General features: G+C 36.3%; 1 protein-coding gene across 15 annotated transcripts in view; it reads left to right on the top strand.

The window, feature by feature from the left end:
- Positions 1-26,933, top strand: part of LOC120526013 (myelin transcription factor 1-like protein) — a 614,625-nt gene that overhangs the window by 260,573 nt on the left and 327,119 nt on the right. For 14 of the 15 annotated variants that reach the window (XM_039748823.1, XM_039748819.1, XM_039748831.1 and 11 more), the window contains 3 exons: positions 17,891-17,945; positions 18,199-18,232; positions 20,026-20,088. In XM_039748823.1, the coding sequence (XP_039604757.1) occupies positions 17,891-17,945; positions 18,199-18,232; positions 20,026-20,088 (152 nt within the window). Of the gene's footprint in view, positions 1-17,890; positions 17,946-18,198; positions 18,233-20,025; positions 20,089-26,933 lie in introns of those variants that run through there. The other variant, XM_039748835.1, reaches the window with a different exon arrangement.

The following is a 26,933-nucleotide window of genomic DNA, read 5'->3' as shown; positions in this document are numbered from 1 at the left end:
CTTCAGCCATCCAGGAGTGAACATGGAAGATTCTGCTTTATTGTGCAACTCTTAATGCTTTATTGTCTAGTAGGCAGCATAAGTATTTAACAGCTCCAGGAGACAGGGTGTGATATCTTGTTCAGTCACTGTGTAAAGTCTGAATGTTTTCGTGGTATGCACAGATAGTTTTGCTTATCAATTCTGAAGATACATATTTCAGACTTGCTGATTATATAAAATTGGCGAGTTCTGAGTGTGTGTGTTTGTGTTTGAACTGTAACTGTTGCACCATCCAAGTTTATTACTGCTTTGCACAAAGGTCTGCCAGTCTAGTCATTCTGAAGTTTAATAAACATGTTCAAAAATGAACAGTTTAGTTACTTTTAAATAACTGGTTAATATTAAAATAGACTAGGTTGTACATCTGTAGGAACAGGAATTTTTCTGTGTATGTTTACAACCTTGAGGAGCCTCAAACTGGACTTTTATTTTTTGAACCTGTTGAATATTTTGAAGAACTGTGTTTTCCAGTTTTTTTATTTTGAGATTTGTTTTTAAATTTTAACCTAATGATCCTAAGGTGTTTTTTCAAGGAAGACTCTGCATGAAGGATAAATGTAACTCATTTAAATGCAATCAGATTTGTAGACATATTACTTATTGAGGACTTATTTTAAATTAAATTGTAAATTGTATTTTAGGAGCTGTTTAAATTAGGAAGGTAGAAGTCTAACTGAGATACAATAAGAAGAAATGTATTGCAGCCAGATCAACATGCAGAAATAGCTGTTTATAGAAAACAGGACTTAATGGGAAAACCGAGGTGGTACCAATGTAATTTGCAGGAATTCCCTTCAGCTCGCATTTCTGTACAAATGATTATAAAAAGTCATAATGAAGTACTGAAATGAACACAACCGAAAAACAGCAGGCTTTAATTTTACTTTCTTTTTACTAAGATAGAAAATAATGTGCATTAATTTTAAAGACAGAATTGAATGCCTGTAAGTCCTGTAAATATAGTTTTATAGAATTTAGTTGGTCTAAAAATGTCTTAATATTATTTTTAGGAAAAAAATGTATATGATAGTATTCTTTTTGCCCATATGTATTTTGAAGATGCTTCGTAGGAAAAGTGTTCTTTTGTGAATAATCACAAAGGACTAATAATAAGTGGAGATAACCAACAAAGTAAAGCTCAGCTGCTTTACTGGATCATTATATATGCATTTCAAGGTTATTATAATGATTGTTGCTCTATTACCAATTTCTAATATACATTCATTCATTCATTTAAGCATTTTTTGATTTGCTTGTCCCAGAAAAGGAACCAAACCTGGAAAGGGTACACTTACACTTCTACACTTACTAAACGAAACCTGATTTAGGCTTGTAAGTCAATGTAATGTAAATTTCTTTGGATATAGATGTTCTGATCTCACTATTACGTTGTAATAGATATTCAGTCAGCTAAACTCCTCCCTTTATCAATATGACATCTCGGAGACTGACTTGACATGAGGTGTACAAATTTCCAGTTTATTAATAAAGAGCAGATGTGAAACTACAAGTAAAGAAATATAATATTCAGCATGCAAATAACAAATAGTTTGATAACAGCTTTAAACCATAAGTAGCTGTACAGAGAAGTAACATTTTGCAAATATGAACTTACCAGCTATGCTACCAAAGGATTAAACAGGCAGGATGAATTTCGCTATATGTGTTTGTGGCAGATACATTACCTACATCGGGACGCCCCCCTGTAAGGCAGCTTAGGAAGGACAAACATCACAAAGCATGTACAGTATATCTGAACACAACAACAGTCTGTAAAATGGAAATGGTCAATAATTAAGCACTTTACCCATCCCAACAAACATGACAGTGGATGAAAATTAGATTAATGAGAGGAAATCCAAGTAGATACGAGAATATGTAAAGTCTACACAGATAGTGCCCAGGACACAAAGAACCGAGAAACTGTGAGGCAGCGGACTTAATTTCAAATTTTTTCTCTAATAGTCATATAGATATATATCTTATATGAGCCGATAAACAGTCAAGACTATACTTTCGCAGGGGTAGTGTTGCTAGAAAGAGGTGCGATAATCAGAGATGCTAAGATGTTAATATATTGAGCCTATGGGAAATAGGGGGTTAGTTCCCCGGCCATCAAAATTTGTAATCTTTCACTAGAGAATACTCAAAACATACTTTTCTGTATAGATCTGTATAAACATTACTTCTGATAATATATATTCATATTACGAAAACCATGAAATTATCCATAAAATGCAGTACACAAAATAAAATTAGTAACATACAATACATTTTTTCTTGCTTCCCTAGAATTCTGTGTCTTTTTGTGCTAACGGCTTAATAAAAAAAACTGCTGTCAGAAGATGCCAAGACTTGTGAGGTATCAACATCACCTCCACCACTCTGTCTTTTATGGCTGGTGGATGGTGTTGGAGAATGTGAAGGATATCACCCATAAATGTCAACATCCAAATGAGTAGAGCCTAAACAATCTACACTGGAGAGCACTAGATCAGCACTAGATCCTCAATTTAAAACACTTCCTTTTTTTGAGAAGGAACTGTGAGGGCACATTTTCAAGACTACTTAACGTGACTGCTACACGTGAGCAACTGAAGATATGTGTAACTTGTAGAATTATATAAAAAGACGTGTTTTCCCACTATATCTTTAATCTCGACTAATTCAAGATTTTTTTAAATGTTGAATATGGTACTAAATTTGGCTAACAGTTTAGTTGAATTGTGTCTACATGGAGATTCATAGCACATGAATATGTTATTGAATAACATTTATTATTTAAGAAGCAATATTTGATCATTTTATAATAATAGTATTCACAAGGTGATATAGATGTTTTATAAAGTAGTTGCCATTGCATTGTATTAAAAAAAGGAGCAATAATATTTTGTTCCTTCTAAATACTGATCTGTACTGTTTATTACTAATCAAGTATTTTTTATTAAGTGTCTTTCCATGCTTATGCATATGTTATGAAAGCACTATGAAGACATCCTTCAACTAAAGTGTAACTGAAATTTGTCACATTAATTTTCCTGATGTATAGTTAAATAATCTCTTAAAAAGAAGCCAACACATCAATACCCATCCCTACTAAGGTCCAGTTTGCTGAAATGTGTTGTCATCTTCTCTAATGACAATGGACATTTGTCAGGAATGATGACTTTATTAACTTTTCTCAAATCCACAGAGAGACAAATTTTTTGTTATTTTGTTTAATAATATGGTTTGATAACACGTGATGAAGAATCAATTGGCTTGATGGAGGGAGCTGCAGTTACAGTTGAATTTTGTGCAACAGTTGGATCACTTGAGCAATATCTGGATTAACTGTTGGCTTGTAGATATAGTCAGAAATGTGGCTAAGGTTTCTAAATAAGTCTATAAGTCTCTGTAGCCATGAGTTAGCCATTTACAGAAATTTGGAGGCCTAAAATCTGAGACTGTAAAATACAATGCATGGTAAAGGTCCAGTCCAATGATGTTGGCTTCCCCTGTTGTGATGTGGGAAGACACTGCTGAAGTAATAAACCCTTTTATAACTCACAGTAAAGATGTACTGAGGCCTTTTATAGGAGTGTGGTCATATTCTGTGACTTGAACAGTTACAGATTTTAAAGACAGGTGAGAAAAGCAATCTCTCAAAGGTAAGTAAACAAAGAAAGAATGGAATTTTCACACTATCCATCTTGAAAAATACAGTGTATCAAGAATTGTGTGTCCAAATGCACAATGTTCATAGCCTGTGGTGAATGATCATGTCCATATTCATGTGCAGGAACATCTGCTTGTGTGCAGGAACAGGAGATGACAGTCTCTAGTCTGCAAAATGATTTAATTTGCTATATTGGCAGCATCACTAACTGTGCAGAATATATGGACGCCTTTGTATTGAGCTGATTTGACCCACAGTTTGAGCAGTGTGGCAATATAACCACAACTGTGACCTTGTGCAGTAGGATTGGATTTAAGGTATCAGAACCCCTATAACATCTGTGCATCTGCCACAGCATTTCCTGTTTGCTTTACGAATGACTGATGCAGTTTTTTCTAAAGTGAGGTTATTGGACTCAAGAAGCAGACTTTTCCATGATTTTGTTGTAGAGCATTACATTTTGTAAAGAACTAAATTGGTAATACTGGACTAGACTGTGTAGAGTAGAAACATAGAAACATAATGAGTGATAGAATCATGTTGCCACTGGGCTCTTTGATTAAAATGATACTGGTGCATGAGGATGCTTGACCCATGCCAAAATTTCCCACTAACACTGACTATGCTGCTGCATGTGTATGTTTGTCCAGTTGAAGCATGGAGAAGAAATGCTGGCCCTCTGATCCCAAGCAGTGTAATAGTAGAACTGCCAAATTAGCATCTGCCATTTCTTTATCATCAAGGGCCACCAAATATAATTTGAACAACTCAATCCATCATTGCCAGGGTACAAATGGCTCTCCTGGTATGGTCAGTGTATTATCATAGTATTTCCCTTTACTTATCCTTTACCTGTTTTCTCAAGGGTAAGTGTACTCATCAAGTTCGTTGTCGGGTTGGTCTACTGTTGCACTTTAAGATGAACACGCACATATAAAGCTATATGCATACACACAGACCCTAACCAGAACAGTGCCCCATGAATGACACACACACACTGATTAACCTTTAGCACTTTAAACCACACAAGTGCTTTAGGAATAACACAACCTGTCACTCAGCACTTCAAGAGAGTTACTTATTATCGGCACGAACTGCATACAATGTTTTAATGATATCTCAGACCTAAATATTACTTTTGGTCTACAAGAATACATTTAAACATACAAAGGCTCAGCACTCTTCACTATAGGCCATTTATCAGCCAAGAATGCCTTACTTTGCATACTGTTCCCTACTATTGAGTGGAGCTCTCACTTGCAGCCTAAATAAACCTTGCAGCGCAGAGGTAATGGCAAATAAATACTTCAATCACTCTATAGACATTAAGACAAAGCATAGAAACTTTAAAGTATCATGGTATTTATTTCAGGGATAATAATAATACCACTGGAACAAAAAATAATAGAAAGTAAGACTGATAGAAAAGTCTGGATATATATATAGTCTTTAGAATAAAGCTTACGAAAAAGTTACAGGTGACAAGGATGAATGTTCCAGGGCGGCATATGATTTAGCAATCAATGTTCATGAAAATGCGGTTAGCGGACGATCGGATGAAAGCTGCTTACATGTTTTTTTTTTTTTTTCTCTGACATCGCTCTTCCGTTGTCGCTGTTTCTGTTCTTCTGACGTTGCTTTCAAATGAGGCATATTTATAATAAAGTTTCATGCTGTGGTTTCACAACACATGGCTGTCAATATGATGGATGAATTTTGCTCAAACTCTTTGATCTATCTTTTCCCAGACTGTAAACCAAATTGTTGTCTCAGATGTCCATCCATAAAGTAATCAATATCCTAAAGTATCAGTTCACTCTTCCTTTCCCAGACTGTAAAACCATTTTAGCACTATGCTGTGAACAACTGTTATAAAAGTGAAATGTAAGGGAAGAGGATATGAATGTTTTATTATAATGCCTATACAAGTGTCCTACATCTGAATTCATCTTGTTGGGATTGAGCAAAACATAAAAATAAAAATGTAGAGAATAATTTTAGAAGCTATTTTAAGATAATTGGATATACAGTGGAACCTCGGTTTGCGAGCATAATTCGTTCCGGAAACGTGCTCGCAATTCAAAGCACTCGTATATCAAAGTGAATTTCCCCATAACAAATAATGGAAACTAAGATGATTCGTTCCACAACCCAAAACTATTCATACTAGCCAACCCGCGGCGTACCATACGCCGCATAATCAGGCCGGTTTTTTATTGAATTTTAAGCACAGGGAGAAAATTAACATTTGAAACACCGGTAATGTAATAAATCAGCAAGAAAAGCAACATTGTAACAATGTACGGAACGAACCAACACACAATCGTCCGTGACTGAAAACCGGCGGATCGTCCTCGCGCCTTCTGCTGCCAGACAGAGGGATGGGGGTTCACGGCACGGAGAGTGGAACGGGAGGAGAGAAGGACGTCCATTCAGCTCCGTCCGTCATGCTAGTCTGCTGATTTCTCGTTCAGTATGTACTGCCCGGTCACGTGCCCACCTCCAACTTGTCACTTGTGTCGTCGTCTTTACACAGTCCAGATGCACATGTGACTGACGTGGACTTTTCATTGCTCTGTGCGGTTTTGGCCGCTTTTCTATATATAATCCACCAAGACACCTGACCACGGTAGTAGCGAGGTGGGAGGGGGTGCGTAGAAAGTGCAGGAGCATCTAAGAAGACGCGCGTTTGTCGTGGACGCAACCAGTGGGAGCGTCAGGACCGATCCGGGTAGACGGCGCCTTTGTGCGAATGTGGTTTCGCCGCCCTACGTACCTATTTTCTATTATGATATGACGGATATTACTATTAGATGTACTACTTCAAACAGGATTATGACGGTGTTAGGGTTAGAGTCGGGATGTATAAATAAAATTTAATTTCAAACGATTAATTTCAAATCAAACCAGCCTAGATTAGAAAGCCGGTTTATTTAATCGTTCTAAGCGACAGGCAGCTGCACACAGTGACAGTCAATTCAGAGATCGCCGCAGCTCCGCTGTCTTTTGCCGCTTCTCTTGACTCGCAATCCCGTTGAGGAACGTCGCGTCTCACATGAAATCTATCGCCGCGACGCAACTATGAAATATGCAAGTTGAACGTTGACTAAGGGACTACACACATTTAGAGAGCGTGCGTAAACACATGGTAAGCAATGGAACCGTTCAGACAGAGCGTGCGATGAGCCGGCGACCATCAAAGGCTTTTGCCCCGCTCGCGCGAGCAAATCGCTATGTATGTGGAGTCCCTAATAGGCATCAACGCATCGACTACAATACACGCCACTTTGTCAAACTTTGCTCACTGCAAACGCCGCTGCTATAGTCGCCGGCGCGCTCAGACTTTAAAATTCAAAGGCGGACAGCCGCCGGTCGCAGCGTCGCCGGCTGCTGCATCGCCTCCTCAACGGCCGCCTTTGAGTTTGGCCGCCACGTGCGGGCACGCTTTTGCCCGTCGCCAGGATCGGCCCTGGGGAGCGTATGAGTTGCACTTAGTGGGAATTCCACGGTTTGCAGCCGAATGGGGCTCAACGGCTTACCCACGCCGGGTAGACACACGGTCAATGTCATGCATAATTATTTATTGAATGCTAAACACTTCTGGAAAGACACCGTTGTCTAAAAAGGGAGGGTTTGAGGATACAACAGAAAGTGAATGAAAAGATGGAACTGTAGACTTTTCATTGCTCTGTGCGGTTTCGGCTGCCTTTCTATATATAATCCACCAAGACACCTGACCACGGTAGTAGCGAGGTGGGAGGGGTGTGAACAAAGTGCAGGAGCATCTAAGAAGACGCATGTTTGTCGCGGATGCGAATTGCTGTATGTAGCGTGTAAAACAGTTTGCCATGGAGCACGTGGTGGAGCGTCGTAACCGAAAACTTAGTTTTTAAAGACTGCTCACTTCATTGTGTTTTAACCTCAGTTGTAAAGGATTGTTTTAAGGATCCCATGGGATACCCCTCGCAAACCGTTTGACACGCTGCACCATAGAGTCCGGACGTATTCATGTAATCAGCGTATTGTTGAGCAGACTGTATAATAATGCCTCTGTGACTAAGAACAACGGACACCACGTCACCAAAGTTATCCCAATGTTGGCAAACAAAGCTAAGAGCCATGTCACGAAGTTTGAGAGCAACAGTTTCGTCAATGACATTTCTTCAAAAAAAAACCCGACTGACAGAAACAAACATTTACCTGAAGCAGGAATTTCCATAACATTGAAAGAATTGTTGTTTCCATGAAATACATTTGAAGCGGCAGCCATGGAGGGCAAAAGAATAGTCAACGTGGCTCACAGCTGAGTTTGGACCTGAGCACAGACCAAAGCGAGTGAGTATGTGTTTGATGAGCTGTTTGATTTGGCGGGCAGTGGTCTGATGTGCGTTCCTGAGCACGTGGGAGGAGGGGTAGAATTTCTGGGCGGGGCTTCGTTGTTCCTTTCGCATGGTTTTTCATGGTGTCGAAACCAAAAAGAATAATGAAAAGTCAACGTGGCTTAGACGTGCATGTGGACTCCTAGCAAAGACAAAAGAGGCTAAGTGGGTGGTTGGTGAGTTTTTGCGTCCGGGCACATGGGCAGGCAGTGTGAATGCCTAGAGAGCGAGGGGACACGGGCCGGTGAAAAGGAGTGTTGGTGGGTAGGAAAACGTCTTCCGTGTTCCTGCAGGAGCATCTAAGAAGACGCATGTTTGTCGCGGATGCGAATCTGTATGTAGTGTGTAAAACAGTTTGCTATGGTGCAAGCGGTCATGCGTTGTAACCGAAAAATTGTTTTTTAAAGACTGCTTACTTCATTGTGTTTTAACCTCAGTTGTAAAGGATTGTTTTAAAGATCCCATGAGATACCCCTCACCTGCTGCATATGGCGATTCACCTCCGCGAGAAACTCGCCTCTATGAACAGTCAACGTAGCTCGGAGGTGCATGACATTAACCTGCCCTGCACCGCATGTGGCCTCCTCGACAGACGAATATAAATGACGCCACTTTTTCTGTGTCCTCGCGTCCGACTTGGTGGGCGTGGCCCTGCGAGTTGTCGCCGTATCCAATGGAGTTGGTGGGCGTGGCTCCTTCCTTCGTGCGCCATAGGTGTCTCACTTGTCGGCGGCTTAGTGAATCCACGCCCCTTCCGGCGTGCTTTTCATGGTTGTCTTGCCTTAGTGAATTATATATATAGATAAAAATGATTAATACAAAATATAAAGTAAACATACATAAAACAAATTAACCTGCACTTTACCTTTAAAAAGAATCATGGCTGGTGTGAGTGAGTTTCTAGACTCATGTGGGATTCCACCCAACGGGACGACACGCGGAAGAGTGTCCCAAAGCAATCGCAGTCTCCCAGCGCTGCAGCAGTTCGCCGTATAAGTGCATCCAAAAAGATCGCAGACATGCTATAAGCACCTGCCGTCGATGGGTGATACAAGGAACATTATAAAGATCCCGCTACAATAAATAACAGTGCTGTTGCTGTTTCAAGCTGAATAAAGCTGGTGTTGTTAAAGTACTGAGACTCAGCTTCGTGTTTTGGGGCACAAGATGGGGACTCGCACTTCACAGCATACATGTGCGTGCGAGCGTGCACACACACGCAGTCACAATGCTGTAGTAAACAGCATACGCTCATACGGATGTTGACTATATGAGTGAGGCACACAGACACAGACGGAGAATAGGAGACGATTGCCCTCAAGAGAAGAGAAAGAGAGAGATAGAGATGTGCGCGCCAGTGAGCGAGATAAGGAGAGAGAGAGACGCGGGCGAGCAAGAGAGATAAGGAGAGAGAGAGAGAGAGACATGATGCGAGCGAGCGAGCGAGAGAGATAAGGAGAGGGAGAGAAAGAGAGAGATAGAGAGAGAGAAGAACCATCAGCTCAGTTGTGATCACATGACGCTCAGCAGACAAAGTGTATCCATACTACTCGTATTGCAAGACATCTCTCGTTTATCAAGTCAAAATTTATAAAAAAATTTTGCTCATCTTGCAAAACACTCGTAAACCGAGGTTCCACTGTACTGTATTTCAGATGTCTAAAAATGACGTGTATTCAGGTCTTTCAGTTAGTTCCTATCTTTTATCAATATATTTTGGAATAGATTTCAGATGTTGTTAAGTTTGTTTTAGCTAGTGGAACCGGTTACTTGTTTCAAAATGTTCTTCGTAAGAGGGCTGTCTTGATCAAAGTGGCAGTGACTTTAGGTACTGTTAGAGGATACCGGGAAGAGAAGTACAATGGGGAAAAATTAGTAACAGCCAATCACGAAGATTGTTTTAATTATTAAGACTCAATTTGAACCCCCTAATAAATATCTCTAAGATAAGGTATTGCATTTGGTTAATGTGCCTTTAGGCTTGACTTTTATGCTGCACTGCATGGCAGGTTATTCATTCCAGAGATTCAGGGGCCTGTAGCTAAAAATATCTACAGTAGTATTGTGCTTAGATTGTTTAGAATACAGTGTCTATTATAAAATGAGTAAATTTCATGCAGTAAACAGTAAGCCAAATTTAAGAACTATTGATATATTCATATTATTGTGCTTACGAGTTCTAGTTATAATCCTTGCCACAATTATTTGAATTACTGTAGAGTAGTAATTTAATTTTATGAAATGTCTTGAATTATTATGTTTCTGAGTTAAAATTCCCAAGAGCACTGTATATAAAAAAGAACTGGTGCCTGCACTCATTCTTAGTCTCTCGTTTCCTCTTCAACATTTCCAGCTGTTGTAATTTTGGTACATTTTTAATTTTCATTTCTCAATGGGTTTTCTTGTTTTTTTCCCTGCATGAGTTTTGAATGGTGATTCTTCTTAGTTTTCTTTCAGTGCTGCCATTTTGTTCATGTTATCTATCATTGGTAGCTGGTTGCTAGTCTGGAACAATTGGAAGTGGTGCAGTGGTATAACGGTCAGTACTGCACACTTCCTATTGTCCAAGACTCTAGATATGTTGAAAACTTTCTTAAACAATTATCAGTGTTTTTATTGGTGTTTCAGGAACCCTAGTATGGCTGTCTGCTAGCCCTTTGATTCGTATGTTTGGCTTAAAACTCCTTGATAAAAAATGACTTTGGTATAGACCCCCACTTGAATTTTGACTTTTATTTTTGGTCACAGCTATCTCCTGGTCCACTTTAAAATCTCTTGTGTGCCTTTTATATCCCATGCAGAACAGTAGCAGTTTGGTATACAGTAATCCTTCCTCGATCGCGGGGGTTGCGTTCCAGACCCCCCCGCTATAGGTGAAAATCTGCGAAGTAGAAACCATATGTTTGTATGGTTATTTTTATATATTTTAAGCCCTTATAAACTCTCCCACCCTGTTAACATTATTAGAGCCCTCTAGACATGAAATAACACCCTTTAGTCAAACGTTTAAACTGTACTCCATTACAAGATGACAGTTTTTTCTCACAATTAAAAGAATGCAAACATATCTTATCTTCAAAGGAGCGCCATCAGGAGCAGAGAATGTCAGAGAGAGCGCTCGCTAAGAAAAGCAAACAATCAAAAATCAATACGTGCTTTTAAGTATACAGAAGCACCGCGATAAAGCAGCATTTTGTAGAGGAGCGTCCGTGTCCTCTGTGCAAACAGTCCCTCTGCTCACACCCCCTCCGTCAGGCAGAGAGAGTGAGAAAGATAGAGAGAAGCAAACAATCTCAAGCACCGCGCGGGAAGCACATCGTATGTCATTGAGGAGTTTTAGTTAATATGTAATACATGCTCTGATTGGGTAGCTTCTAAGCCATCCACCAATAGCTTCCCTTGTATGAAATCAACTGGGCAAACAAACTGAGGAAACGTGTAGCATAAATTAAAAGACCCATTGTCCGCAGAAATCCGCGAACCAGCGAAAAATCCGTGATATATATTTAGATGTGCTTACATTTAAAATCTGCGATAGAGTGAAGCCGCGAAAGTCGAAGCGCGATATAGCGAGGGATTACTGTAATAGCATCTTTTTTGTAGCTACAGTATATACGATGCCCAGAGTGCCGATTACGACACCATAAAGTGAGCTTTTTCAAATAATTCAGCTACTGTAATGTCTGTACAGAGTTATAGTACTGTATTGTTTCCTTTGCTGCATGAATGTAAGTTACAGTGAAATACTATATTAAAGTTTAAATGGATGACTTCAGCAATCTGTGATTTTTTTGTCTATTGCAGATTTAAGACTTAATACATTGCTAATATGAAAAATTATAACATCATTGACAAATATGTTTAAGTCATTTAAAGGTATCTGCAGATCATTTAAAGATATCTCTAAAAGATAATTTCTCTTGGCACATTTTTATTTCAGTTTGATATTGAATGGTGTATTCCTGTCTTTAGCCAGTTGAGCATTTATTTCAATAATATGTGGATATTTTTAAAAGGTGAGCTGCAATTTAAGATATCAACTAAATTACAGAGAACATTAAAAAAAAATTACAAGTATTGTTAAAAGATGAACATATTTAAAGATATTTTGAAATGATTTAAATATCTCATTAAGTGAGTAGCATATATTGTTAAATGAATTACAGGTATGTTAGAGTTATTTAATCAATTACAGATATCTTTAAGTCACTTCCTTTTTATTTAAAAATAAACAAGAAATGTGCCTGCCCATGGTTCTACCCTGTGGTGTACAACAGTAAACACACTTTTTTCTTTAATCCCATTTCGCCTAAACAATAGCCTTAAAAGAGCATAATATGAGCTCTACTTTTTCCTTGTAAGGGCTCTTGCTGCAGAATAACAAGATTTCTTTATATTATTTCAGTTTGTAAACTTGGACATACTTAACAAAATAGTATACTAGGGTTCCAAATATAGTTTTTATTACTTGAAATGCTTAACATACATTAACATTGTTATATTACAGCTAAGTGTTTTTCTTTTGACTGCGTTTCTAATTCCTGTTTGTTCAATTTTGAGTTATTCATTTTTGTTAATGCTGCATTTGTTAACTGTTTTCATTATTCTTTGTTTTTGATTGTGTCTGTATGTGCACTGTATGTCTCATTTACATTTCTTGTGTTTTGTGGGTGATTTGTCAAGTGGTGGGGCCACCTGCCCATCACAGCAAGGGATTGCCCTCAGTCATATAATTGTAGGGTCAACCCACAGCTCTGTGAGGTACATTAAAATGAGCTTGGCACTTGCCTTTCTTTTAGATTTTGCTATGCTTTTGTGATTTATTGGATTTTTCCCTTTTTACTCTATTGCTGACCACTGTTTGGATTTCATATTGGGACTTTGTTTGCCTTGGATTGCCTTTGATGGCAACTGCTTTTTGCTTGTTTGTGCTACACCAAGCTTTGTTTTATTACAGAGTATTGTTGTTTTTCATCATGTAAAGCACTTTGAGCTACATTATTTGTATGAAAATGTGCTATATAAATAAATGTTGTTGTTCATAAATCATATATTTTGTGAAGATTATGTTCTTGCAATTATTACTAGCAGGGTTTTGATGGTAATATGTGAGCATTTTTTGGGATATTTTGGGGTTTGTGTTTGTGAACTTTTGAATATCATAACAAACAATATTCTCAAAACCGCTCGATCTAATTCTGACTGAATAGTTCAGGAGACGCTCCTGCTCATTGTATGTTTAATAAAAGAAGTCCTTAAAAAATATTTGTAATTATTTTTATAGATATCTTTAAATACTATGGTGGAAGTAATTTAAAGTTATCAGACTCATTTAAGGTTATCTTCCAATAAAGAGGAAATTCATTAAAGATATGTGTAATTCTTTTGAAGATATTTTTTAACAAAAAGTCATTCTAAAATATCTGAATTTCATTTCGGTATATATAAAAAGCAAGTGTTTCAAATCATTTACAAATATGTGTAGTTTAAAGTAAGACAACTTTAAATGAGTTCTAAAACTTTTTAAATGAATTACAGATATTTTAAAATTTCTTTCTTCTTATTTAAAGATATCATTTGCAATGTTTTTAATGTATTTTCAAATCATTTTCAGGTATCACTAATGATTTAAAAATATGTGATAATACAAAAAGACATCTTAAAATCTTAATAACACTTTGCCTTATCATAGCATCGTAAGTTCATGTAATTCACCTGTTTTCATAATGCAGCATAGTTAGCATGATAAAACAGATAATTTCAAGTGTGCTGAAAATTGATTACATCCCTGGGTATTAATTGAAGAGGAAACATTGAAAAATGCAAAAATAATATGCAGTGTTACACACTTTTTGTCAACAGCAGAAGAAAAAAGGAGACTAGTGCTTTTAGTACAAGAACTGCTAAATGTGTGTGCTTAAGTAGGACTTTTTAAATATTTTAATATTTAGATATAATTTTAAATATAATACAGTGTAAGTGGCATACATTAGCACACCATGACAAACCACAAATATATATTTGCATATACTGTAGATAAAAAGGTGCATAATCTACGCAGCACTGTATCAGGCTATATGATTTCTGTCATGATTCAGTTAACTGAAATGCCAGACAAAACACACTAATTGGGTTTGTTTATCTTCAGCTACATGCTCTTTTCCTGCTATAGTGAGAATTCATAGATTTAGAAAACAAATGAAAACAAAAAGAACTCTTCTTATTCTTCCATGATTCCCATGCATTTTGCGGTGAAAACCGACATGCACAGAAGTGATACTGGAAAAACAGTCCACTTACGGATGATGGAGGCCACTGTGCTCATTGGGACCTTCAAAGCAGCAGAAATTTTTCTGTAACCTTCCCCAGATTTGTGCCTTGAGACAATCCTGTCTTGGAGGTTTACAGACAATTCCTTTGACGTCATGCTTGGTTTGTGCTCTGACATGAACTGCCAACTGTGGGTCCTTATATAGACAGGTGTGTGTCTTTCCAAATCCTGTCCAATCAACTGAATTTACCACAAGTGGACTCCAATTAAGCTGCAGAAACATCTCAAGGATTATCAGGGGAAACAGGATGCACCTGAGCTCAATTTTGAGCTTCATGGCAAAGGCAGTGAATACTTATGTACATGTGCGTTCTCAATTTTTTTATTTTTAATACATTTGCAAAAATCTCAAGTAAACCTTTTTCACATTGTCATTATGGTGTGTTGTGTGTAGAATTCTGAGGAAAAAAATGAATTTAATCCATTTTGGAATAAGGCTGTAACATAACAAAATGTGGAAAAAGTGATGCGCTGTGAATACTTTCCGGATGCACTGTACCTGAGGAAGAGCCAGTAGATGATGACAAAACACACAAACATAACAAGGGGTAGATGGAAAGTGATTAGTGCTTTATTAAAATCAATCCAAACATTGTGCCCAACACAGTGCAGTCCACCTTCAGTCAATGAATAAATGATCCATAAAAACGGTGTAAAGTGGAGGTTAAAAAACAACCCAATAAATAAGAATCCATTAAAAACAAGGTTAAAAACACAGATAGGAAACTGTCCTTTACAATTATGAGCCCTGGGACCTTCCTTTTAAAACTGAAACCTCTCTGCTGCAGCATCATTGAGGTGTCTGACTGAGCTGCATGCCTCCGCACGTGTATGCAGCGCAGTCAGCCAGTTCACCAATTAACTGCAGAGCGAAACACACTCACACACACCTGCACCTGATTGGAGCCTGCATATTCTCTGGGCACAATTATTTATTTAAATTGGGCCACTGCTTTTTAAGTCGCAGACCCACTATACCACAAACTGGTCTTTACATCAGGTTGTGGTTTAGATAAAATCTTACAACAACTGATGGCATTAATATTGTTTGAGTTTTATGAGGGATCTGTTGTAACAGTTTTGTCTTAGTGTTTAAAGCAAATCTCCAAAAATGAAATCCCAAAATTTAATTTCAAGGACAACCATGAATAAAAAACAGCTATTGCCAAAAATAAGAAATTATTCAGAGCACTGCGAAGAGAACTTAAATTCTACCTAAGTAGAAACATTATAACTTAGTCCATTATTAACTGAGGGTAAGTAAAGTATATCATGTTGAAACTATTCACTTAAAAGTGAAAATGTAGGCTTAAAGTACAATTAAGTTAATTTCGAAAAAAAAAAACTAGATGTCCATGCTGTGCTTTGGAGGGCATAAGCAGAATATACATAGAATTTCATCTATCCTTCCACCCATTTTCATAAACCCGCTTATTCAGGGCAGGGTTGTGGGGAACCTGAAGCCCATTCAGCAAGCTTAGGGCGTATGGCAGGTAGAATATCTGGACAGATTGTCAGTCCATAGAAATACAACAGATTTTGTTTATCACAACACATATTAATGACACACAGGATAAACACAGGCACATACTTACAAATAGAAAATGTGTACTTTATATGGCAATTCAATTTCAAACTGTAATTATTATTGTACCCTCCTAGCAAATATATGGCCAGCAAGAAATCAGAATAATTCAAAATTATCACTGAATACTGTAGTCTGGAGTTATCAGTTATAATATCTTATTTGAGATTGCAAAGACTTCAGTGGAGAAAAAAAGAAAGCTTACAGTTTTGCAAAGAAAGTGCAGTGGGAGATCCATAAAATGGTGATAATATCCAAAAGCTGAAAGGCTTTTAATCATGTTGAAATTATTTAAGTACAATCAGGAAGCAAATTTAAAAACTCAAATTCTTTGGTATGTGAAACTGTATAAAAAATGTATACACAGTAAGTACAGAGGTAGGGCAGACAATGGCTGTTGATCATTGTTGATCTGTAGTATTGACCGTGTACACATTTTCTGTATTTTGTCAACTGTTTCTTGAAATATGTCCTTAGATTAGCATGACCCTGTGTCTGCTGCTGGTAGTCTGTGGTATAAATATGTTTCTTGTAAAAGAATGCAGTTGTTGCCAACAGCCCTCCATGCTACCAGTTCTTAGGAGCCACGTGAACATGTCTTCGGCATCATAATACTCACTGGGGAACTTTTTTGCAGGAGTCTGTTATACACATGTGCTTAAAGGTTTTGGCGAAAAAACTATGCAAGTGCTTATAATCTTATACAGAAAATTAGTAGATATGCTACGCTTACCAATGAACATTAATAAAATGTACATACAATTAGGAAATGATATATCTGCTAAATGTACTTTACCCAATTTATTATGCACTGAAGGGGAACATCTTCTTTAAAATGATGCTTCCTATTATTGTAGCTTATCCTTTTGGATAGCAGGGCACTGCTTCGGTCACAACAATAAACAATATATGGATATCAGAATTGTAGTGTTAGTATTAATCTTTCAATATCATCAACCATGTTTTTCATGATTTAGGATGCATTATTTTAAACACTCTGGTAGTATAAAAATCAGCATACTTTCATATGTTTTCATACGTTTGAGGAAATGTTAATTTTTGCCAATATCTCCACTGCTTTTGGGAAGTGGAGTACAAATCACATAATTAGGCTGCTTCTTTTCTTAGCAAACACTCTGGGCTGTTATACCTTAATATATTGGTACACAACAAGAGACCACTACATGGTCATTGCATCATTTCCAAAAAATATTGTTAAATAATATTACATTATTAAATATTATACTTGTTAAAGAGTAGAAATATTTGCATTTGAAAATTCTTTAAAAAGTACAATTCCCAACATAATCTGCTGAAATAATGTAATGAAAGTAAATGTAATTTGTTTTCACTACTGGCATTATTTTAATTAAAGACACAGCCTTATCATTTAGCAGATGAGCTGAACTTTACACAAATATGTATATGTCTCCTGTGGTCCAGTGTTTTACTAAAGTAATAAAAAGGCAATAATTAAAAAGACAAAAAATATTTTGTTAGAGTTAACAGTTATGTATTGTGCAGTATGGTTGAAAAATTGTAATTTAATATGCCACAGATGTAATCAGATGCAACAATAAGAGGTTTTTAGGACATTCTGTAAAACTACAAATAGTTTTGTAGTTTTTGTAAATTTTGAAAAATTTATCTTTTAAATGAGAAAGTTATCAGATATCCTGCTTTAACTTTAGAAACTAATGTTAACTGTTAAATTGTGCCTTGAGAAATAATTATCTTAATTGGGTATGCATATGCTTTGATACTTTTTAAGCAGGTTTCTGTAAAGGAACAGAGTCTGGAAAGGAGTGTAATGAAAAAGGCATGCTATCATGTTGGACATTGGTAGTCTGGTCATGTAGGATAAGGGCACTGACTGCCTGCTAATCTATTCCCAGATGGAGGTGGATGCAGACGAGAAACGCCATCGCACACGCTCCAAAGGTATCCGAGGTACGTCTCCTGCTTTACTAAATCACTCAGTGCACCATTCAGGGTGACCTTCATCCTCTACTGTCTCTGTGTACATTGCATACTGACCCCTCGCACATTCTGAACAAAATTACTGTGTATTTCATTTTATGTTTCCTTTGTTTTTATATATTAATTTTTCAAGTTCATGAAAAGTACCTAATTAAACTTGACTTTTTTTAATTCTGTTTATCTTTTTTTTTTTTTTTTTTTTTTGTATTCTCTGTCTTCACAGTGCCCGTGGAACCCGTAATACAAGAGCTGTTCAGGTTAGTATATTTAGAGTTTAAAATGCATCACCATTAGAGCTAGGGAAATTTCAAGCATGCTAATGGGTATAATGCACTTTCTGTTTCATTACTGTGCTTTATCTGTACCCTGATGTTCTGATGAAATTAGCTCTCTGGAGACTTTTATAAAAAATATGCTTGACATCTTTTCTTCTGCTATTGTCAGTGGCTGTGTGTGAACATTGCTCTTTTTCACAGACACCTATACTTTCCCTTTGTCTCTCTTTTTTTGTGTATTGTGTTTTCATCTGGGAATCTACATGGTGTTTATTCAGACTATCTTTAAAGCTATTAGGTATTTCTTGTATCCTAAAAATTCTGGCAGAAAAAAGTTGTGTAATTCATGCAGATGAAATGTCTGACAGTCATTCCTTGATGAGGCACTAATGTATAAATATCTAAAGTTTCTGAATGCTCTTTATAAAATAGGCAAATCATTAAAGGATAAATGGAGGTTTTACTTTAATGCTCAAGCACTGGTAAATGCCACAAACATTTAACTAACATGAGTACAGTAAATTGTAATGACTTCTGCCATTCATTCCAAATTCATGATCTGAGATTCTTTTTTTCAACTACAATGTTCTCTTGTAAAAGTGTAAATATCAATATGTAATATCGAAATATCGAAATGTAGAGTATACAGAAAATGCGCTACGAAGCTATTTAAATCATGAGCTTATATTATTTATATTATTATTATTTATATTCATGGTATTAATTTGCCATGTTCCTATTATGTCTCAGATTTAAAAGAGGAGTGCTTGCATAAATCATGAACAGTAGTGCCACATATCACAGTAAAATCCATTAATTTAGTATTTGTGTGTAAAACTCAACAAGTCTATATGTATATTTAAAAGGGCTTAAGGTCATAAGCACAGTTTGGTTTAACAGAAAAAGATGACATTTAGTATCCAAAAACTAGAACCAACAACTGTTAAGTTACAGGATTTTATGGAGTATTCCATTCAGAAAAGGGTGTAAGTAAAGTTAATTTGTTATATATATTTTAATGTAATATCTTGCTTTAAGTTGAACAACTGACAAATATAAAGCTGTTAGTGACTTGAGTGAATATCTGTAAAAGTTAAGATGCAGTTGTTTCTCCCTTATGCACAGCAGTACTCATAATAAGAAAGTTACTAATAAGTATGTATGTCATTTTATTATTCAATAGCATTTCTGAAAGAGTAAGAGGAAAAATGGGAGGGAAAGTGGTTTCCTTTTATTATATGTTGTACATGACTTACACATTTATTCCTTAGGTACTGTATAATAATTTTGAACCTACAAGGTTGTAAGTATTTGGAATTAGGTAGAAACCTGTGAATATAGCACTGTAATATCATTATGAGGCAAATGTTTATTGCATGGATTTGACACATTATTTTATTTTCATAGCATAATTCTTTCAAAACCTTGTGCTGGAGATTAGTTACTAATTGCACAAAAAATGCATTTTTTTTATATTTTGCCCTTTGTAGAACACTGAGAACACTAATGCACTCTGCACAACATTAGCAAACATCCTGTACAGCATATAACATGCCCTGCACATTTCAGATATTCATTTCTTATTTTGTAAACTTTACATAACCAAATTAATCTAAAATCATCACAAATGAGTTTTTTTACTAAATTGTTTTACTTTATGTATTTAACTCTTTTAAAGCAAGTTGTCTTATTGAGATTTACAGTAATAAATCTCAAATTGTATCTAGTAAAGGGTTGTATAAAATCACAGCACTGTTATGCTCTGTTTTCTTTAGTTGTCCCACTCCAGGCTGTGATGGCAGCGGGCATGTCAGTGGCAAATATGCAAGGCACAGAAGGTAATTACTTAATCGCTTAACTGTTGCTTCGGCCATTTGTCTGTGTTAAAGAATCAGTTTAATATAAAAAATATATATTTTGCTCACAATAAAACCATTTTAAAATAGCCCAATAATATATGAATATTTCTCAGATTTTTTTAACCAGCAACCTTAATTTAACTTTGAATCAAAAGGACAGTATTAGTGATTATTTTTGCATTTCATGTATTAATTTCATATTAATTTAAGTTTGTCATTGTTTTTTCAGATTGAGAAATTAATGATTAAATCATATTCTATTGTAAATATTAATGATTTAGCAAGAGTAGACAAGTTTGAACAGTTAAACTGAGAAAACTAAACATTTAGTAAAGTAAATTCCAACAAAATTAGTTTAGTCTATACACTTGTGGATTTTTCTAAGTATTCTGCAGAAAGGACAAAGGATCTTGTATATGCCTAAATTAGAAGATGAGTTAGCAATAATGGAATATTATCTGGCTGGTGTTTTCATGTGAAAACAAAGATGAATGTACACCATAACAAGCCATACTTCACATTTAACTATAAAATGGTAAATTCTGAAAATGGAAATAAAATACAGTAAACCAGGTTATTGTCACCCCTGCTAAATGTCTGATCCCCTCTGGATCTGAACATATGACTTAACAACACATCAGCATAACTGCAGAATGATCTTGTTCAAACTATTTGTTTTCTGCTGGGCTGGTCAGCATGAAATTATTGAGTTAATGTTCAAGAAAGTTAAGAAGTTACCTTTAGCTGTCTTTGCTATCCAGTCATCCTTTTGTTCAGCAAGATAGCACTTTTGGTTTTGTGATATGTGACTTGACTGATGTGCTGTGGGTGTGGCATGGCCCTGATACAATATGCTATTTTAATAGTACTGGCAAGGACTGTGTAATTGAGACTTAGGTACCTTTTTACTGTATAAGGTTTCTAAAGTACATCCTGATAATTGACAAGATCAACTTGTTGAGTAAAAGTGGAAAAAAGTTAAGTTTCAAATTTGGACATTGGAACAAAGTTTCTGGGCTGTAGTTCTTCAGGAAATGGATGGATTTTTGCTTTGTATTTAGAACAGATTTTTTTGTAGGTATGTCCATTTCTGTTTCAAAGAGTTTGCCCTTTGTGTGTTAATGTTTTTGCATTGTGTGGAGTTAATATACACTGAGGCCAGTAAAAAACTGCTGCAAAATATTTATTTGCTCTGACACATTTATGTGCAAACTTATGTTTGTGCCATCTGATGGTGACAAGCATTTTCATTACTGTTAAGAGTCAGAGCTGCCCTCCCTGATATATAATTCCATAAGAAAAAGCAAATTTAGAAAGAGATTAATCATTTCTAACGACAATGTTACTAATGTGTTGCATTTAAAATTTTAACAGAACTGGATATATTTTGTTTTACAGATACATTAGGTTCAACTTTATTGTCATTGAGCACAGTACAAGTACTATGAATACAAAATGCAGTTTTGCGTCTAACCAGAAGTGGAAATAGAAGTTAATTGAAAGTAATCTGATAAACATAAATAGATACAGCATTGAGGGATTGTACAACCAAGAGTTAGTCAATAGCATATACAAAATGATTATTGAGAGTTTAAATACAATATGCACAGTGTATACAGTGTAAAGAAAATACAAAGAGTATAAAAGTTTGGGGTTTCTGTCCCCGTATACTGTAGAAAACTCTTTTAGATTGGGTCATTAAATATAGACAGAGAAACAAATGACAGGTGGACAATTTATGGGGTGGGAACAGAAGTGGACACAGAATGCTGGGAAGGAGCCGCGGTGGTAGATGGGTGATAGTGACGTCATCAGATGGGGACCAGAGGGAAGGAGGGAACCTGGAAGTGTCTTGAATTTTATTGAGTCCGGGTGAATTCACCGCGGAGTTGCTTCGTTTTTCCCTAAGGGAACAAAGTGAGAAAGGTTAGTACCCTGCCATTGTCCCTTGACACGAGATTTTGCGGTGCTCGTTGGGTCCTCAAGCCGCTCCCTATGTGCTCATACGTGACAACAGTACGTACTCTGTAATTACTCCATATGATCTGTTTGGACAATATGCAAACTGATGGACATCCATTGTGCAGACTCAAAGTATTATCATCTTGAGGCAAACTGGAACAACAGCGTTGACTAGAGTCAGATTGAAAATGCCAGTGAAAACACATTCCAAATGCTCTGCACAACCCCAGAGCACTTGGCCAGGGACATACTTAGTGCCGGCAACCTTATGCATATTCATCCTGCTCAGTGCAGCACATATTTTTGTGGTGGAGAGTGTAAGAGGCTGCTCATCTGGGGATTAGATCAGTTTAATGGGTATTTCCATATTGTGGTTGTCAAAAGAAACACAGAAGTTGCTAACCTCATCTGGGAGGAATGTGTAGCTGGTAAAGAGGGTTGTGATATTAGATTTATAGTCCACCATAGTTTGGAAACCCTGACACATGTGACAAGGGCCTGACTTGTTTTTTTTTAAAGTAACTAAAGATTCCACTCTTTAGGTTAACTCTAAATGAGCTATAGGCTTTCACACTGTCAGATCTAAAGGCTTAAATTAGGCATTGTGTTCCTTTTACTCATGGCTTCTGATTAGAACAGGTTCTTATCTGTTTCAGAGTCATGACACCATCAATACAAGAGTTAATGTAGTCCAGCAGTGAAGAAACATGTAGGTCTATATGGGGATCCAGGGTGGCTTGAGTGGGAAATGTATTCCAGTCTGTAAGTTGCAAACGATCCAGCAGTGTGGAGACAGCACCCTAAGGCCGCACTTTAATTGTCCTTGTTGTTGGTTTTACACACTTAATAAATGATAAGTACATTGGGAGCAGGAACAAAGAGAGATGATCAGACTGTCCTAAGTTGGAGAGGGGGATGGCTTTGTAAGCCTCAATGATGTTGGCGTTAACATGGTCCAAAATAACTGTCTTCTCTAATGAGGCAGGATACATTCTGATGAAATCTGATTAGAAACATTTTTGATGAGTTTGATGAGTTTTTGTGCTTTGTTCTTCCTGCATGCTGTTCTTTAGTGTGTTTGAGATTACATGATTTCTGAAATTGTTGTGCTGTTATGTACTAAATATACTCTTGAGTGCACACTTAGGAAGACACAGGAGTACTATTTTTTGCAAAATGTGCAAACACTGCCCAGCAAATCTCATCTTATTATTTATTTCATTTGTTCATTTTCAGAACATGTTGTATGTCTATTAGACATGCAAGTAAGAATACCATTGTAGTCTGTACATGTGGCAATATTACTACTAGAAAGTTGTACCTCTTATTCCAATTTAGAGTAGTGCATCTGATGCAAGGTAGGAAAAAACTCAAGACCATTCACTAGTTTATTGCAAATTACCACACCAAAATTTTGGAGCCACTAATCAGCCTAACCTACAACCTCTGTTTTTGAGATGTGAGGAGAAAGCAGGGTTCACAGGGAAATGCAATCTGACACTCGATGAATGTGCAAAAAGAAAGTACCCAAGCCTAGATTTGAACATCACAACCTATTATATCAAAAGTACATTTAGCTTTTCAGGAGGATATGTCTTTATATGTTTTTTTGTGCTGTTACTCCTATACTATGATGAGCCAATTAAATATTTGATGACATTTTAAAAAATTTTTTAGTTTATAAAATTAATTTTTTAACATCTTAATATTTGTCTGTTTTCAGATATGTGCAACTCATTTTGAAATATCTCAAATATATCCAACATATCTTCAAAATGATATTTCATGTATTTTAAGATAGTTCACAATCCCTTCCCATAAAAATTCCTTCCTCAAAATTCATAGCCAGAAAACCACTTAGAGATATCTTAAAATTTATTTCAGACATCTCAAGATAAATGTTGTAAAATAACTTCATATCTACTTTAAAATAGCTTCAGTAGCCTTTTTGATATTTATTCTGAAAAACAGTACCTCAGGAAAAGAAGGATCTAATATTGTTAAATCTAAAAGCATTTGGAAAAACCTAAAAATGGTTTTCAATTTATCAAAATGTATCATTTTGATATTTTTTTTATCAAAGCAGAGAGAGGAAAGGAACAATAACAACTGATATATAGTCTAAAAGATAAATGTAAAAAAAAGAGGTCAGAAAAAAAGATTTAAAATTAGACATGCCTATACACCCATAGAAGGGAGAGGCTCAGAGAATAAGCCTGACAGAAAAAGAGAAAAATAAAAATGTGTGAAAAACTGAAAGTTTTAAGAATTAAGAGACCAACACATTACTGACTCCCAGTCATCTGGCTCCCAACTAAATGCACAGCAGATTGACACTTCCTATATTGAATCCAAATGACCCATTCATCTGTATCACAGAAAGCATATGTAGGACTAAGTTAAAGAAAGAGGATTTACAGAAGTTAAGAGAAAGAGAAATGGGAGATCACTAGTAAGACACCAGAGCTCATTTAGCATCATTCATATCCAGGGAAAATAGCCTTTACTGAATAGAATTGAAGGCAAAGCTGTGGGTCCAGGAGAAGAAAGATATGAGGTGACAGGATAACATCAGTTGAGGAAATAACTGATATAGAATCACAAACCACAGAGCAAGAAACAGGAAAGAGGAGGTGGTATGGAGGTGGCAATCCCAAAGCAGGAAAAGTTCCATGGGAATTTAAGGAACAAAAGATGTCAGTAAGGATCAATAGCCAGTCCCATAACCTGATGGCTGTGAGGTGTGACATACAGGTGATTCACACTTTAAAATTTTGTATTTTCATGATTAACGCTTTCAAAAAGCATAAATAATAATGAAGGATGAATGTCATGCTTCCTGACATTACAAAGCTAAACAACGACTCCACCGTATTGACATGACCTGAATGAAGCTGGCACCAAAAGATATAATGCATCTAATTTCACTTTGCCAGAAAACTCACTTTCATTTTAATGGGAAATACTACAGACAAAAAGATAGCATGTGGATCTAACTCAGCACACAACTACACTTTGGATATGCTATGTTGACGACACATTCATCATATTAAAAAGTGACTGGCTGAATGATTTCCACAACCACATCAACACAATATTCCCAGCAATCCAGTCTAGTATGAAAAAGAAATAAACCGAAGCATCAATTTCCTGGACCTATTAATTGAAAGAGGTAATAATGCCACCCTGATTACAGGTGTTTATCATCAGGAGTGATATGCATACAAAATATTACACTTTGCTAGCAATCACCCATCATCGTATAAACAGCATTGTGTTCAGAAGAATTCACACCCATTACAATACCAAGAAAGTCAAAAAGAATGAAAAGCACTATCTTTTCCAACTGTTCACATCAACCCAAATACATTCATCAGACAATACCCACATAAGAGAAGCCAGAGACCACAGCAAACAATCAATTCCAACCTCAACCACAACCCAGTCCCACCTGACAAACACTTTGTTATCATCACGGATTATCAGAAGGTACAGATCATGCATCAAAATAGTGCACAAGCCTACAAATACATTGCCAAAAACAAATTTTTTTCAAATTTGATTTAATTTCATACAACTAATTACTGCTTTACTAAAAATCTTTGTTCAGAAAGCACCCCAGTACTCAGATGTTCCTAGGAAATTAAAGACATACCACTGTTATCTGTTTTGTTGAAAGTAAAGTAAATTATTATGCAGGCTGAGAGGGGTTACCAAACTTTTTCATATGACTGTTTATATAGCTCCCATCTATACATATATAGTACATACTGTATATGTTCAGAGGGTAGATTTAAATGGTTGGCCTTAAGGTTCCAGGTGGCATTACTAAAGTTGGAAGTGGTTTAGCTGGACATGATCCTTTCCTAGGATGTAACAATCACTTTCAGTCATTACACAAATGGTGTTGGAGTTAGGAGGTGAGTAACATAAGACCTCATGTATTGGGAGGAAGAAAGTCCTCGATTTTGAGAACAAGATGCAGAGGAGATATGGGGAGTGCTTTTATAACACTAAATAGGATAAGCAGCAAGCTAGAAGATTCAGGACCTTTTGGACAGGTCTGCAAGGGAAAAAGGATTTCTGCTATTTATGTTCATTTTAATTTATACCTCATCTTCAAACCTCTTTCTTAATGCTTCCATAATAAATGTTTTTGGCATTTTGGCCTCCTTGTCAGTATTTTAATTTTATATCACCTTAAGGGTACCCCTATATACAGTATGTAATTTGATACATCTTGAAAACCTACTTTACATATACATGTAATTAGATACACCTCTTATGTGCGTGTGACAGAGCTTGTGTGTACATGGAAAAATATTGGTATAGTAGCTAATGTTGTTTCCTCACACTTCCTGGAACCAGGCTGTATGAGAGTTAAGGCATAGAATGTCATAGGCACTGAAAGAGCTTTTTCACAGAAAGGGTAAGGGAAGTCAATATAAAAATTTGCAAAATCAAAAAACCTAAATATCTGAGACATTTTAGAATATGTTTAGAGGTATCCGCAAGCTCTTTCTGAGAAATTGGAACATGAAAAGAAATTCAAAATAAACATTGTAGTAGTGGGTGAACAGCACATCAATGAGTTGTTCAATATGTAGATAAGAAGTGTGTTATTTGGCCAGAGAACTTGCAAATTGAAGTCTGCCCTACAGTTCAGTTTATATCAGTCCAGTTTTGCTTTAGTGAGTTTGGCATATGTCATACAAACATCTGAATTGTGAATTGTCAAGCTAGATTCAAATAGGAGCCTCATTTCATATTACTTTGCATCTCACTTTTCACATAAAACAAAAAAAAAAGTATGTATAGTTTGGGACTAGTGCATTTCAAAAAGAAGCCACAAGGGTCAAGAT

The sequence above is a fragment of the Polypterus senegalus genome, chromosome 3, assembly GCF_016835505.1.
Source record: "Polypterus senegalus isolate Bchr_013 chromosome 3, ASM1683550v1, whole genome shotgun sequence".
NCBI lineage: Eukaryota > Metazoa > Chordata > Cladistia > Polypteriformes > Polypteridae > Polypterus > Polypterus senegalus.
The sequence above is the reverse complement of the archived record's forward strand: the minus strand, read 5'-3'. Positions and strand labels throughout refer to the sequence as shown.